We start from the raw sequence: 16,801 nt of genomic DNA, 5'->3' as shown, positions 1-16,801 counted from the left end.
CAAAAGTGAGAAAATTTGCTCAGGGAAGCTAAATTATTGAGGTTAACATGCCTGCTAGTCAGTGGCACCCTCTATTTTCAGAGTCCGTTTCTAAATAGCTTATAAAGGGTTAATAAAATGTTAATAGATGGTTTAATAAATAGTCCATCATTTATTACAGATTGTTATACAATCCAACAGGTCAATAGATTACATATAATCATCTGTAACACTGCCTCCTGATTTGTTCATAACCTGCTGTCACACAGACCACTCATAGCTGTCACATGCTTATAGCATCTGTTAATTATTTATCCACCTTATAGAAACTATTTGTAAGTGGACCCTTAACATAAGCGTGACCAGTAAGCGTGTGCATGCGCCATCCCCTACTCGTATCATCGGCTCGCATCGGTGGCCGTTTTCTGTGTGGTTACTGGCCAGCCTTTCTTTATGCTCCACCAAGTGAAGAGAAATGGGCTTTTTGCTCTACCCCTTTCAGAGGGCCGAGCCAGCGCCTCCGCTGTGGCGTGCTGCTGTAACCCCTGCAGCCGTGCTGATCTACACCAGCTGAGGAGGCATATTTCATCAGCAAAGGTGGCGCTAGTAACAAAGCTACAAGCAATTTTAAAACCATGGAGGCACATTTTCTACTGGTGCAAACTGCCCCAAGTCCAGTGATTGCCGTGGAGCTGCACCAATCGTTGCCAGCAGAGTTGGCCCCAGTGCCTGATTTTGATTTCACTCATACCCCCATGTCCAGTTACTGAAGCAAATGGGGTTGCACCAGAGTAAAATGGGGGTAAGAGTGACCTTCACCCCTGTGCAAAACACCAGCCCGAAGTCGAGGCACCACTCACAACAAGTGGAATGTAATCAGCGTGCACAGGCCCAGGGCTGCATGCACAGGGCTGAATTTCATTCTAAGTGAGCTCAGAATCAGGGCCCTTGGTTTTGATCTTGATGGGATCCCTTGAACCTCCTCCTTTGGAATCCAGTCTGAGTCTCAGTCCCACCCCCCAAACTCACAGGTCTTCAGCTGGTGTAAATAAGCACATTTACCCCCGCTATGCTGAGCACCTGCCTTGTGCTCTGCGCGAGGCATGCTTCCAAGTGGGCCTTACTGGTGCAATTAAGAAGCAGCTGAACCCATGTCCGGGGTGGGGGATGAGGTGTCATCAGCAGTTTAGCATCAAAAGCCAAATGCAAACTGCAGTCTCAGGGGAAGAAAACACCGATTTAGGCAGGCAATACACATTAGACTCGTGTTATTAAAAACAATAATAATAAAAAAGAAAAAGTACATATCTTATATATGTTACACTATGTTCCATAACATTGGTTGTTATTTTTTTTTACATATTCAACATTATTTCATGGAGATGGCCTGGTCCACAGCCTCCCTCCAATTCTTTTGCTCTGTTGCATATTGGAAACTATTGACAAGACATACATGGTATAACCTAGAGGTCCAAAGCTGGCCTGAGAAGAGGGTCAGGGAGATGGTGTTTCCTGCAGCGGGCTTGGCCCATGTCATACCTACCATTCTGGGTGCCCAAACTTTGCAACGTTCAAGGGCAACTTGCCAAAACACCAAAAACTGTCCTGAATCTGCCCTGCATGGTTGTATGTTTAAATACAAAGTAAAGGCACACAGGCATAGGCTGAGAGTCTCCAAGCAGCCTAGGGGCTGTAGATGTGCCTCTTTAATTAGAGCAGCGTCTAACTCCCCTAGCCAGCTTTGCAAATGTCAACCATAGCATTTACCTGCTCAGTAAAGGAATATGATGTGAAATGCCTTGTGGTCTGAGTTCACCAGCTGTCAAACCCGACAGTTTTGTCCTCACCTGACACAGAGAGAGCAGCAGTGAGCTTTGTTTTAGGCTGGGCTGGGTTGGATTTGACCCTCAGGCTGCAGTCTGGGCACCCAAGGTTCATAAGCTACAGCAGTGAAATCTACCCCTTGTGCAGATGGTCAGCAGGCAGCTTCAGCGCCCCTGCAGCCCCACTCAGGGTGTAGGTGTGATTTAAGATGCACTTGTGCCGCAACTCTATGTGGGGTGAGTTTCCTCCCCCAAAAGGTGCAGCCCAAGTGGCATTTAGTGCATGAGAAAGTGAGAAATTCTCCACAGCATGTTCACCCAGGAGCAGCCGTTCTCAGTGACCATGCAAATCCCCTCCACAAAAAAACCACCCTTCTCTTGGTTTGTGCCTAGCAGCTTGGGAATTAAGCAGTTACTGTGACAGTTGCACACTTTCCTGTTCGCTTTGAGGGGGTCTTTGTTGCAGAACAGGAACAGCAGCACACATGTGCGCACACACGGACACACACACACACACACCCCGTCTCCCCTACCCTCAAGAAACTAGGGACAGCGAAAGTGATGGCGACTGTGCCCATAGAAGCCAACAGAACAAGCCTCTTTAGGCTTCAGTGGGAGTTGACCAGGGCCCATCACACCGCTGCAGAGGCCTGTGGGCCTGATTCTCCCCTACCCTGCACCCTGTGTGCTGCAAGGGGGTGTCAAGCACTCCCACTCCTGGGCCAGCTCCTCAGCTGGTGTAAAGTAGAAGTGCTTCTATTGCCCTCCGTGGAGTTATGACAGGCTGCAGCAGCTGAGGGTCTGGCCCATTACTTGGTAACAGGTTGCATGACCACATTGCACTAGTGTAACGGACTGCAAGGCGGGGGTAAGGCGGGGGTGGACCAAGTCCTGTGGCTCACATACACTGGAGGGACGGGAAGGTAGAGTCACATTAGGCTAAAGCAGGGAATGGGTGCTCTGTGCATTTTCCCCATCAGCTGGCACCTGAACAGATTGTGCACCACCCTTGTGCTAGCTGGGCCCTTTCCCCCACACCTGAGAGCACAGGGGCTGCATGTGGAGCAGGAGGGGACATGACGTTTGTTCTCACTGTGTGGCTGTAATTCACAGGAACATTTTAAACAGAAAGTACCTGTAACATTTAACGCCAGGAGCGAGCGAATACGCTCAAAGCCCTGCCAAGCAACTTCATCAACGCAGGTGACCCGCGGGACGAGCAGTTACTATGCTACAAATGGGCCAGTGTCACAACCGTGTTAGTGACACACGAGTCTGTTACTTGTCAAGGCGCCTGTGGCCATTATGTCAATTACTATATTCAGCGCAACTCTGGGAGCCCTGCCCCCCATCTCATTGCCAGCCCACAGGTTAGTAACCGGGCGTTGGGCATTCGCGCCGCTCCACCACGCCCTAGCCAGTATTCCTGTGTCCCATGAGCCACATTCTGGGAGACAGGTCTCAGCCTCCCACCCCTCATTGGAGTAGGCTAGGCAGCTGCCACGCTAGCTTATGCTGCAGTCAGGCTCTAGGTGCCCCTTTGCATGTGTCAGCAGTAGGTAAGGGGATTGACACGGGATGGAGGGGGCATTGGTATGGCTCAGAGGCCAAAAATAAGCCCTGAAGGTTGCTAGAGTGTTGTTCTGCTAGAATACATTAGTATGGGCTTTATTTGTAACCCTACAATAATAAACCACTGTACAGCTTCTTCCCTAAGCATAGTCAAAAATGGCATTGCAGCTTCTTACACCAGGCCTGAGTTTGCCCCATGGTGTAAATTGGTTAGGAAATGACAATTCCTAGCACAGCAATGGCTTGTGGGTTTTTTTTGTGGGGGGTGTCAACTCCAGAGGTCAGTTACATCAGTGTAAATCCAGGGTAGCTCAGGTGCCTTTAATGGTGTTGCTCTGGAATTACATGGGTGTAAATGAGATCAGCGTCAGGGCTTTGGTGTTCAGTGGGTGTGCAAAATATGTGTGACACAGCACACTGTGGGTCTGGTCCTGATCACACTTACACCAGGGTAAATGAGGACTAACTGCACTCAAATCAAGCAAGTTGCACTGGTGTAAAATTGGTATGAGAGGAGAATCAGGCTGCAGTGTGAACTCACAGGCCCCCTGGAGAAAAGGGTGGGTTTTTTTGCAATTGATTTCAATAATTAGCCAGGTATTGGCATTGTAAGAAAACATGGCCTCACATGTATGGTCCCAGGTGACATTACCTGCTGGGACCTGGCCGGAGGGGGGACTGGATTGTGATTCAAAGACCATCCCATGATGGAGGCTGAATGTAAATAACATGAGTAGTGACTAGGTGTCAGGAATGTGCATTTCCACTCTGCTCCATGTACTAATGCAAACACAAGGGTGCACCTGCTAGTGCTGTCTGCTGTGAGAACAGCAAAGGCAGCCGCTGGGCAAACTAGTCCAGCTAGCACACCTCATGTGACCATTTGCTAGTCTGTCTCTGGTCCTCCCACAGCTATGGAACTTTGATTTTCAGCAACCCCTTGTTCTGCCAGCATTCATGGGCCTTCAGTGCATGACAGTCCTGACCTCAAAGAGCTTTGCTAAGCCAATTCTGGGCCTTCAGCCAGCTCTGCTAATGTACCTTAACCATGCCCCAAAGCACCTCCTGGTGTTCAGTCCTGCATCATTATGCAGATCACCTCAGTCTGGCCTCACAACACACTCTTCCATTCCTGAGCTACTACACAATTCTGCCAGTATCCTAACCTGCAGTGGTCCCTGTGCCAGGCCTGGGCCCTCACACAGCTCTGCCAATGAGCCTCAGTCTTAAACTGCTCTGCAGCATAATGCCTCCCTGAGCCACAGGTGCCCACGACAATTGGTTTACAAGGATTATCCCACCACACTCTGTTTCCAGGCTGCTCTATTATCTTGCTGCACCATTTCCTGCCCTCTGAGTAGATCCAATCCAACAGCCACCCAGGCCCACTCTGTGCCCATTTGGAATGTGCCTGTGTCAAGGGACTACAATTCCCTTGCCCTGGTGAACTAGAGCTTCTCATCATAACCACCAGTGCATTAGCTTTGCTTTATCAATCCTACCCCTTGAGACTCAGAGGGCTGGGGAAGCACAAAAACACCCCGAGGACTCAGTCTTCCTGGGATTTCACCTTCTGCCCCCATTTACACCTCTGCAAAACACTGTCCAAGTCCAAATGGCAGCATTTCACATTCCTTTGGCCCAGATGAAAATAACTACACCAGGTGAAAAGCAGGGCAGAATCAGGCCCACAGCTGACTTATGCATGTCGAGCCAGATCCTCAGCTGATACAAATTGGCTGATTTTCACCCAGCTGAGGATCTTCCCCCACAAACATACACATTTTCTGAGAGGATATAAGAGGGCCTTTGGCAGTGACCTTGGCTAAGACCAGTCTGTAGGTGGGGGCTGGTCCATGGCAGCAGTCGCTGAATAAACCCAAAAGGCCTGATTCTCACTGTGTCACGCCAGTGTCATGCCAGTGAAATCAGTGGTGGTATATCAGCATAAACATGGTGTAACTGGCAAATCAGACCCTTTGGTTTTTCATGGAACTCCAGGGCTGGAATCTCCTCTCATACTGGATGCACATGGAAATCCATTAACAAGCCATGCACATATTCCTTATCTATACCAGTACATATGACAGAAGAATCTGACCCTCTATGTCCAATGCTTTTGCTTTCCCTTCAGGGAGACCTGAAATAGGGTAGAAGATGGGAATGGGGGAAGGTACGTCAGGGAAATTCTCTGGCCTGTGCTATTCAGGAGGGCAAACGAGATGATCACAGTGGTCTCTTCTTGCCTCATAATCCATGAACTGACACCAGGTCAGTCTCAGTTGCTACGGATGGGAAGGGGACTGAAGAGCTTAGACTTCTCCACACCCAGGTGTACTGTGGCCAAGCGAAGAGTTGAGGACTTGTGCTTGGACACTGGGAGCAAGCAGGGCATGGAGCTCATCACCAAAAGGGAAGAGAGATCAGAAACATTGAGAGACACCCACAGGAGAGGGGCCCAGACAGAGAGGTCTTTTGCTTATATCTTCTGAGCAACTTCAGACCTAGTAACACTGGGCTCATCCTGCACTTCACTCCTCTTTAAAGGCTTGTCCTTACTCTGTTACTTTTAATCAACATTAAGGACACACACACCCCCAGGCACACCCGGGCCTTCACGCACACAAAGGAACCCATCGCAAATATACACTATAGACAGGAGAGTCTGTTCTCGCTATATATATATACAGAGTCTCTGGGGAACAGTCTGAAGAGTGCGCATAGGGCGGGGACTTTAGTAAGGGACAGACACAAAACCCATCATGGTTTCAAACACTTCCCCTTCTTCTCCCGCCGCTGCAGTTTCCGCAGGCGCCGGGTCCAGGCATCCCGCCACTGGATAACCAGGCTGTTCTTGTCTGCCATTAGTCCTGGACGGTCAGTGGGGTTTTCGCTGATCCCCATGACAAGGTATTTTCTGCTGATTTGGATCTTGGGGCACTTGCAGGCCAGGTCTTTCATGTGGATCCACAGGAAGTTATCACCACGCTTCACGCGCTCGTCGCGGCACTTGTAGACCGAGAGGACGTTGACGGTGAACTTAGCCCAGTTGGCCACTGTCTCCATGTCTAAGACATTCACTTGGACAACTGGGGGAGAGACAAAGAGAGATGTTCAGAATGGAGCAAGAGTCAGTGATGATACTCTTTTAGGGTGACCAGATGTCCCAATTTTATAGGGACAGTCCTGATATTTGGTTTTTTTTCTTATATAGGCTCCTATTACCCCCCACCCCCTGTCCCGATTTTTCACACTTGCTATTTGGTCAGCCTATACTCTTCTTCCACCCCACCCCCCACCCCCTTGTTCTGGCAACAGGCACATTTGCATGGCTCAATCTTTGTGGGATTGTTTCTGCTCTGACAGGGGAACCACCCACCCTTTAAGAAAACACTCTGTCCTGTTTCACTGCAGCTTCTCGACGGACCAATTCCACAAGATCTAGTTACATCTTCTTGCCACAACACTCAGTTCCTCGGCATTAGAGATGCTTGGAATTTTTCCTTCAAAACAGTTTTTGGGGATGAGAAATGGCTTTGTGATGAAAACAAAAATGCTCACAATAAATTTTTCAGTAAAAAATTTCTGGTTTTGGTAAAATTTCCCACAAAAAATGAAAAAAAAAAATCACCAACTTTTTTTGTTTTTGTTTTTTTATGAAAAACTGGAAAATTTAACTCCCCCCAACCTCATACCAATTTTCCAAAATTGCCAGTGAAAAGTAATTAGCATTTTTTGACCAGCCTTACTCAGCACAGCTGTCCCCATGCTTCTTAAAGCAACAGGCCCCCAGGGCACAGCTTCTGTGGTCCAGAGGATGACTGAGACTGCTGAGTGCTCAGAAAAGACAGCCTTCAGGAGCCTACTGAGCCTCCAAATTCTACCTGCACTGCTGGAGGACAAGATGTTGCTTAATTTTCCTTTTCAGACACACATTGCTAGTCAGTGACATTCACCCTGCTTTGGGACTGTTATATGGTTCTGAGTTTTGCTGGCCAAACATGATTTCATCTCAGGCCAGGTACATGAGGAAGGGGCAGGACGGTGGGGAAACCAAAGTGGAAAGGCAGTGATTTGGCCCTGGAAGACACAGGGAAGCAAAAAGAGTTGGAAGGCCTGATTCTCCCTTCACTGACACTGGTGTTAATTGGGGTTAATTTTATTGAGGTCAATAGAGTTATGCTGGGTTAAAACCTGTGTCAGGTTTCAGAACGAGGCCACATTAACTGGGAACGCCTCAGACCTCCCCAACCACGACCCAGTGACGGGACTCCTGACAAGCAGTTGTAGCAGCTGCCTGGCTGGCTGGGCTACGGGTGGTACTGGGTGTTTGTAGCCTGTCACTCAGGAGATGTGCACTCAGTTTCTAGCTCTGTCACTGAGTCCTTAGGTGACCTGGAGCCAGTCACTTACAATCTCTCTGTGCCTCAGTTCTCCATGGCGGGAATGATGTTTCCCTGCCTCTCAGGAGTGTTGTGAGGATAAAGTCATGCCTATCTGTGAGGTGCTCATATGGGGTCCATAGGTACAAAGAGCAGCTCAGGGATCATAGAATCATAGAATATCAGGTTTGGAAGGGACTTCAGGAGGTCATCTAGTCCAACCCCCTGCTCTAAGCAGGACCAATCCCCAACTAAATCAGGGGACTGAAGAGGAAAATCAGGGGTCACCCTAAAAGAAATAGCTGGAAAGTACCTGGAAATTAGAGTTTTGTGGCTCAATAGATATTTGCCGGCAAACACAATTTTGAATTTTTCGACACTGAAATGACCCACATTTAGAATTCCTTTTATGGGGGATCTACAAGCTCCCATGAGTCTATTACGGTCACATATGGCACAGGTGGCTACTTGGAACCCTTCCACTGAAAGTCCTGAGAAACGTAAATGGGTTAAAGTTGCAAGAAAGTCTAGCTGAATGGAAGGACTAGTTCTGGTGAGCTCTTCTCTCTCCAAGCTCACATTCACTCCAGCCTCCTCCCCCACCCCCTGACTCAGAGCCATCTGACAGCCATTTCTATTGCTCTCCACCTTGCCAAAACCATCTTTTCGGCTGGAGCCAAGGGTTCCTGTGGAAGATCAATCAACCAGCTCTCTCTAGCAAACCTCTCTCCACGCCCGAGTGTGAATGGCCCTGTGTCACAGTGATTAACAACGTGCAGTCAGCATCCGCCCAGCCTGGCCTCGCAGTAGTGATTCACATCAGCTTTCTCCCAAGACCCCTCAGACAACAAGAGTATGGAGAAAATGTTCTTTGTAAGGTATCTGGCAGGCAGGGAGGGACGGAGCGGGAGAGGGCATGGAATGGTTTAACAGGTTTGCTTTAATGAATGTCATGCTGGTGGAAAGGGCCAGACTGACAGCACCAGAGACTGAAGGTCTCACTTTGCCTCCACGGCACGTACCAGATGGGCAGTGGCAGCACTAGCTTCTAGCACCCCCTCATCGGTGTACTTCAGCAGTGTTCTAGACAGATGGCCTCAAGGAGTGAGAGGGTCACCTAAAGTCCATGTATATTCGGGGTGAATTTGGGGAAGATGGCTTCCCTTGAAGTGTCTGGAAAATTGGCCCCCTCCATTAAATTAAATTAAATCTGAGTACTTGTAGCCCAGAATTCCTGACTGCAGGTGCAAATCAGATAATTAAAACACCAAATTCTCAGATTCCTGCCCGCAAATGTATATTCAAGCCATTGAACAAGATAGCCTTTAATTTTTAGCATCTCTACGAACTAGGGTGCTGATTGCCATCTCTTACAGTGAGGGTGAGGGTCAGCTGAGGAAAGATAGGGGATGTGGACACCAGTCCACCATTGGCCAGAGACCACCATGCGCCATCGAACTACCACCAGATGGCAATGACTTTTGGTCACCGCTGACCTTGGATGCCTCTCTGTGAGCAGCTGGATCTCTGGCTAGATTGAGGCCCAATAGGAGAGGAACAGAGGGTGGGGGAAGCTTGGATGGAGTGAACACAGACTGAATTCCCCTCTCAGTCCAGAAGAGCACGACCCGCCTAGGGCAGGGTGAGATGCTCCGACAGATCAGGGTGGGACAGAATTGTGTTCCCATCCCAGGACTGGGTTTGCCCATCCAAGGCGTGGCAGCAGGTGTCCGCTGGCCCATTTCCTCACTCTTCTTCCCTGCGAAGTTGACTTCAGGAAGGAAGAGCAGCTTACCATAATCCTTCTTGCAGTATTTTTTCATATTAATCTTGTAGTTGCCTTTGGCTGGCTTGCAGTACGAATCACAGTCTGCAGAGAAGGAACAGAGCAAACTAAGAGCTGAGTAGTTTCAAACAAACCCCGTACAAGCAAAACCATCACAACCGGGGGGAAGGAGAGGCTAGGGGAAGTTTGCATCTCTCACCTGCAGCACTGTACGCTGGTATTAACAGTGAATCACCCACTTGGGGCAAAGACCAATAAAAGGCAATATCATTTCATACAGCAGATTTCAGAGAGACTGAATCCTCAAACTCTCTAGAGCTTTTGAGCCAGATCCTCAGTTGATGGAGCTCCTCTGACTTCAGCTGAGCTCTGCTGATTTACAGCAGCTGTGGATAATAAAACTGTAGAGCTAATAATAAATAACAGCGGTGGCCGAGAGAAATCGAGAGGCACAGATTTTAAGCTCTTCAGACAGGGACTGTCTTTGTATGTGTTTGCACAGCTTCTAGCATAATGGATTCTGACTGGGTCTTTTGGGATAACATAATGAGAACATTAAATAATAATAACCATGAGCAAGGGAGAAAATATGTCCTCAGCTTAGATTTGAGATGGACAGTGGAGTATTCGAGGCAAGGTGTCCCGGGTGGTAGGAGCAGCAAAGGAGAAGGTTCTTGCACCACCAATAGCCAGATTGTGAGAATGAGGCTGATGCTAGCTAAATAAAGGAGCTGGGAGAGAGGCCCAGAGAGGCCAGATCTTCAGCTGATGTAAATCAGCATAGCTCCATCAAAGCCAACAAAACTACACTGATTTACACCAGCTGAGATTCTGGCCCCATGTCCCTTAGGATGGGCTGGAGAAAGTTCCAAAGAGGGAGTTAGAACACATTTTGCCAAACTCATGTAATTCCACTGAAGTTGAGGGTGTTACTCCAGGGATGAACTTGGACCATGTAGAATCCTTTTGACCTGTATTCTGATGCAGACAGGAAGTCAGCGGAACTGTCTGTGGCATGGGTTGGGCTCAAGCTTCCTCGTAGGTGTGAGGAGGCAGGAGCAATGCAGTTCTGCACATGCCAGGCCCTGGAGCTCTGGGAAACAGAGCTGCAGAGAAGGGAGTTGCAGGAGTCCAAGGGAGAGGAGCTGCAAAGGGAAAGGTGGTGAAATCACGGCAGGATCACGCAGGAGGTGTGCTGCAGATCTGAGGGATGTAGGAGGAGAAGGAGATTGGAGTCCAGGGTAACACCAAGGCTACGGGTATGGAGACAACAGGAAACAACAGAGTCCAGCAACAGATAGGTACGTTTGAACACGTTCCATCTCCCCACCCCACAGCACACCAGCAGTGTAGGAGGCTGCTCTGCTGCAGGAGGTGTTTCCCTGAATAACCTGAACACACTCCACCTCCCAACCGTGGGGGGCATTGTGCTGCTGGGACGTGGCCGGGGAGGTGTTCTTTGTGGACAAGCAGCATCATTCCAGGTCTTTGGCACAGCACAGGGCGTTGCGCTCCCTGATCTGGCCACGTTCCCTGGGGCTGGGCTCATGCCATAGGCCAGCCTTTTTATGCCTATTGCTGGAAGCCCCAGCTTTGCATGGAGAGCAGAGCAGTTCTGGAACCTTTCTCCCCAGTGTCTTTGATCCCAAGGGTTTCCCAAAGCAGCCCCCTCTTCATTCCTTTCTCCTGCCACCGTCCTTTGAACAGCTCGATTTGTCTCTCTCCGCACATTTTGCTTAGGTTGTGTTTTTCTGAGCTCATCTTTCTTCCTTTCTTCCCCTCTTGCAGATTCTCTGTCCAGCTTGGCTTCATTTCCCCTGGGACAGAGCAAGCAGTCAATGAAGCTCTCTTTGTCTGTTGGTTGCCAGAGGGATCGGAGAGAAAGAAACAAAACAAAACACCAACCTCCCCGTGCCAACTTCCACAAGAAAAAAGGAAGAAAACCAGAAACACAAACGGACCCTGGATTCTGCTGCTCTCTCCCTTTCCGCCCTGCTCCCTTTTATTCTGGCCTTTGTGCTGCCGGCTCCAAATTTGTCACTGATAAAAGCAGCTCAGCACGAAGCTAATTCCCCAGCAAAGGGGAGTGAGTGCTTTCCTCTACCCCAGCTTGCCCTGCCCACCTCAGCTGGGCTCACGGTGCCCAGGGGGCACCGATCTTTTCCTGCTTTGCTTTGTTCTCCTCTCCCTTTTTATTTAGGGAAGCACAGAGCCACACTCTGGCAGCTTTTATGACAAAGACATTTATGCTAGGTTTTTCCATTTCTCTCCCTTCCCTTTTTGAATGAATCTAGCACTGACAGAGGATGCTCAACTGCCCGTCCTGGGACCTGAATCCCTTTCTTTGTTAACAGAACAAGTACAGTATGGGCAGCAGCAGTGCAAGCTTCCTGCACATCCACTGCCACCAATGGATCTGAACCGTGACTCCAAGGCATGGCTCTAGGGAGAGAACACAGTTCGTTCTCCATGACCCATTCAGTCCTCAGCTTCTCTGCTGAGTGGGCAGCCCGAGTGACCTTGGCAATGGTGGTTTTTGGACATGGACCTTTCTCCCCTGGGAAATGGTCTGAGATGGCCAGCTCATTCCACACAGGCCATGGAGCTGCTGCCAGATGGGGCTGACTTTCTGACAAGGGTGACCTGGGTCAGAACTTTATTATGTTTACGCCTTATGGGGAAAATTCACCCCTGTGCAGAGCCTATTTTCAGGGCTTTAGTGGACTTTTGAGATCTTGTGCAAGGAGTGAACTTCACATTATTTTTAACTGTTTTTGGAGAACTGCTCAGTGCTGCTTCTGATCTCACTGATACTGGCTTTACCTGCCCTGAATTATTCCAGTGGGCTCAAATCTGCTCTTGGCTAAACCACTACAAATCTAATCCAACTCAGCTGGTTTACACAGCCATTACTGTAGATTTACATCAATGGAAATAGGCGAGAATTTGACTGGCTGATCTCACCTGAGTTGCTCCTGATTTACACCAGGGTTTGAAAAACCAGAAGGAAGCCCATAATGTCATTGCTATTTTTTTAAATAATGGTAGCAAAACTAAACAGAACAACATAACTTGAAGTAACAGGTCTACCTAAAAATCTGAAGACTAAATGGGAAAGGAACAATGGGCAGATTAAAAGTACAGGAACTTCTCCATAGTAGTTTAAGAAACTCTACGGGTCAGATCCTTAATTGGTGTAAATGGCTATATTTGGACTCTTTTGTGAGCTAGTTGTTCAAGCTAATCAGTTGGAAAGTCTTGGCTCCTATACAGGAGTTATTTCAGGCCCAAGTGCTCCAGCCATGACGAGCAGATTTCATCCCCTCAGTTTGGTTGTGTTTATGGTAGAGCCCCTCCCTCCCCCCCGAAAATGGGTTTTCCATTCCACAGAATCTTTGGAGAACTTGAAATTTTTTTTCATCCCAAATGAAGAGGAAAAGCCAAAATTTCACAAATTTTCACAGAACAAAATTCGCATTTCCCCCCCCCCAGGTCAACCAAAACGTTTTGTTTTAATTTTGACCACTTATTATTATTTTAAATGTTTTCATATAAAATAAAGTAAATTTCAAAACAAAACATCTGGAAGTTTTGACATTTTTGAAATGTTTTTCCCAAAATGAACTTTCATCAAAATCGATACGATTTTGCAAAAAAACTATTTTAATCATGATGGCATGTCTCAACGGCAAATTGTTTTGATGAAAAGTTTTCATCCAGCTCCAGTTTATAGGGCACATGTGAAATGCCCCAATTTAAGATACTGTGATTTAGCAACTGCCCCAGCTTCTCCGGTGTGTTAAGGCTGCTTTGTACCATTCTGCTTTAAAGTCTGTCTATTGAATCCTGGGAAACTCACCCAGCATAGGTATATAGCACCCCCTCTTCCCCCATCCCTCCTGTCATGGCGGGGAGCACGGCTGAGGCAAGGAGGGCAGCTCGTAGATGTTGCTGTGGAGATGCTCACAAGTAGGCTAGGCTAACCTGGGTGCTCAGACCCAGGTACTGATCACCCAGGTTAACTGGGCAGTGTAACCATAGCCTTGGTGTTCGACGTCTGTCCTTAGGCTTCAAATGCAGCATTCAAGGAACCCACAAAGTGCAGGTTTATCCAGAAGAGGATTCAGGGTGAGTCAAGAATCCCACTGCAAGACCTCGTGCCAGTCTCTGCTCTCATGCCTTCATCAGACCTGTATCACTAATGCTGTATCACTAATGCAGTGGGGCACTAAGAGCCCTGTCAGAACCAGCGCCTCACTGGGCCAAGCACTGGCTGTATCTGCATGCAGACTAACTCTCCGTGGGAGAGAATTCACAGCAGTAAGTATCAGAGAGCAGCACCAGACTGGGGCAGATGGCACTGGGGCTGGTGGCAATAGCATAGCACCGAACCACATCCAGCCACGGGATGGGAAGTTGTTCAGACAGCTGAAAGGAGAGGGGATGCAAAAGAAGGAGGAGTGCTAGATGGCCGTACATGGCCTAGTGTTAGTCTGATTACAGGGACCTGGCTAGGTTCCATCTACACTTTATCGATGTTGGAACGAGGTCAAGTGACAACTGTGTTATAACCAATCCTCTAACTGGGTTGTAATTGTGGCACACACGGGGTATACGAGAGACTGTGATGAGTGACAGTTTGCTAACACCTCTCCCTGCAATAAGCCAGTAGATTATAGTCCTGGGGCAAAGCCCTGGGTTGTGGAGAAGAAGTTCATGAGATGTGCAGAGTGGATGGGAAGAGAAGGAGAGACAGAGCAAGCCTGGCAGCTGAAAAGCTTTGAAGAAACTGAAGTTTAAGCCAGCGAGCACTGCCAGGGAGATCTGGCCTGAGAAAGAGCCATAAATCTGAGCCTTTTTTTTTTTTGGTATAATAATAATGTTTTTAAGTGCCACAAGATGTAAACTAATCTACTTAGTTAGAAAAACATGTTTCTAGGGAATTGAACGATTTCTCTTGAAGAAACCAGGAGGGTTTCAGAGGAAACAGCGAAGTTCTTTACAAAGACTAGAAATTATTATTAGCACCATTATTTGTAAAAGCTATAAAGATTTCCAAAAGATCATTCCCCCTTCACTGTGCCACCCCACCATTCTGTCCCAGTCCCCCCCACACAATGCTGCTAGAAGCTCATCAGCAGAAGATTAAGCAGGAACATAACACAGAGGGCTGAGGGCAGCATGAGATGCGGAGGCGGGGGAGAGAAGTTGGCAAGTGGGAGGAATGAAAAATGATGGGGGAAGTGGGTGTGGGAGACAGTGGATAAAGTTTTCAAAAGTGACAGATTTTTAAAGGTATTTCAGTACCTAAAGATGTATTTTCTAATTGTATTTTCAAAAGCACTGAGGTGCCAAACTCCCTTGGAATCCCATTTGACTCCCACCTGCATCTTTAGGCACCAAAATACCTTTAAGAATCTGGCTCCAAGTGATTTAGGATCCCATCTCCCGTTATCAGAAGGGACTCAGGCACTTGGAAGCCCAAGTCTATGGGCATTTTTGAAAATGGGACTTGGGCTGTTGAAGATTTTCCCCAGTGTCCCAAGATAGAAGGAGGAGGAGTAAGGGAACAGGAGGCTGGAGAAATGAGAGCCTGTCTGCTCTGGTGAAAACCCTGATTCAGTCACAGGCAGCCAGCATTTAGCCCTCCTGCACTGGGGTTGTCAGTGCCCCTGAAGTGTAAGCAAGGGTGAGCTGCACTTGAAACAGGGATGGAACCTGGTTAGCTTCTCCTTGCCTACAGGTAGGAGGCAGCACTGGTGCATACACATGGACTGCTCATCTCCAAGAGTTGCCTTGGTCCTATTCCCAAGTGTAACAAGGCAGGAAAAATTGGGGATGAAATGCAGACAGAGGAATTGAAAGATGGAACAGAGTGGGAAGGATGACTGAGGAGAGGGAGGCATGAAGCTGAGTTTGGGGGGCAGCCAGAGACCTGGTGTGACGTGTGGGAGATAAAAACAAGAAAATACACCAGACACGAAGCACACAGGTGACATCTTCACTCTCCCTGCAGCCTCCCCACTCAGTCCTGGGTTTTGAAGAAAAAAAAAACAACTGCTCTGGATTTATAGTCATGATTAATATAATACAAATGTGATTATGAAAGAACGGAAATAGTGTTTGGAATTAATAATTTAGGCTTTTTTTAACCTCTGTTTTGTGCCGAGGAACATTCCTAGAATATAAAATTAATTTCTACTTCAATTTATGTAAGAAACTTAAAAAAAAACAAGAAACCCTCATTATTTATCTCCCCTTCTCTCCTCCCCCATTCTACCACATGGCCCTGAGTCTCAGCTGCATTCAAACCATTTGATACTGTTCTGGTCATGGAACATGGCCTTGAAGTGGGGGTACATATACTTTGCACTACCAGAGCAGTGTAACAGAGCCACAGTGGAAGTAAGACTCATGCCCCACGTGGGAGGGTATGGCTGGGTGTGACTGCAGTCCAAGCTGACATACTGGAGCTAGCTTTTACCAGTGTCACTTATTTTGCTCGAGTGGAGCTGGAATAAGCGCTGTTGGCAAAGGGGTAATTTTGCTAGAGCTTGTGTTGTGGCAGCTTCACTGTTCCAGGCCCCAGGATTTTGCCAGTACAGCTATGTCAGGCACAAATCCCACCCCGACTGACACAACTACGTCGGCAAAAGGTTGTAGCATAGACCTGACCAGCAATATGGGCTCATAGTTCAGACAAGACAAAGAAGTGATTTTCCTCTCCCGGGCATTGCTGTAAATCAGGAGTGACTCCACTGTGTTAACTGGAGTTATACGGACAGGAGAGTCAGGCCTGGGCTTGTCTCTTTCTGGGGTTACTCATTGTGCTGGGCATGGTGGAGACACCGCTCTGGGATGCTGTGATGCTGACCTGTGAGCGGAGCAAGAGAAACAAAAGACACAGAAGGGAAGGGACAGAAGAGTTGAGAAAAGAGTGCAGGGTGCAGCAAATCTGTTCCAAAGGCAAAGCAAAGAAAAGCCTCAAATCAAGTGGATTTCTGGCCCCGTGAGCCAGTGCTGTGCTACACCCTTTATATCAATCCTGAAGGGTAACCCTATAAAAGTGTCAAGAGAAGTTGGACAGCCATCAGAGGAAATGTTTCACAAGCACCGCTCCCACTTGCCAGCTGCCAGAGCATTTTTTCCTCTTCCCAGCTCCCTTGAAACTTCCCGGACATGGTGTTATACACACTAAGGGGATTTAGAAAGAAGATCAGTTTAAGTCTGACTGGCTCCCCAGATATCATCCAGGTGGA

At 48.1% G+C, this 16,801-nt stretch overlaps 1 protein-coding gene across 2 annotated transcripts in view; it reads right to left on the bottom strand.

Moving 5' to 3' along the window:
• Positions 1-219: 219 nt before the first annotated feature.
• Positions 220-16,801, bottom strand: part of NTN3 (netrin 3) — an 86,197-nt gene continuing 69,615 nt past the window's right edge. For both annotated transcript variants that reach the window (XM_074965747.1, XM_074965748.1), the window contains 2 exons: positions 9,552-9,626; positions 220-6,463 (listed from right to left, as the gene is read on the bottom strand). In XM_074965747.1, coding sequence (XP_074821848.1) covers positions 6,135-6,463; positions 9,552-9,626 — 404 coding nt within the window. In that variant the 3' untranslated portion in view covers positions 220-6,134. The remainder of the gene's footprint in view (positions 6,464-9,551; positions 9,627-16,801) is intronic.

The sequence above is a fragment of the Natator depressus genome, chromosome 10 (assembly GCF_965152275.1).
Source record: "Natator depressus isolate rNatDep1 chromosome 10, rNatDep2.hap1, whole genome shotgun sequence".
In the NCBI taxonomy this organism is placed as follows: domain Eukaryota; kingdom Metazoa; phylum Chordata; order Testudines; family Cheloniidae; genus Natator; species Natator depressus.
The sequence above is the reverse complement of the archived record's forward strand: the minus strand, read 5'-3'. Positions and strand labels throughout refer to the sequence as shown.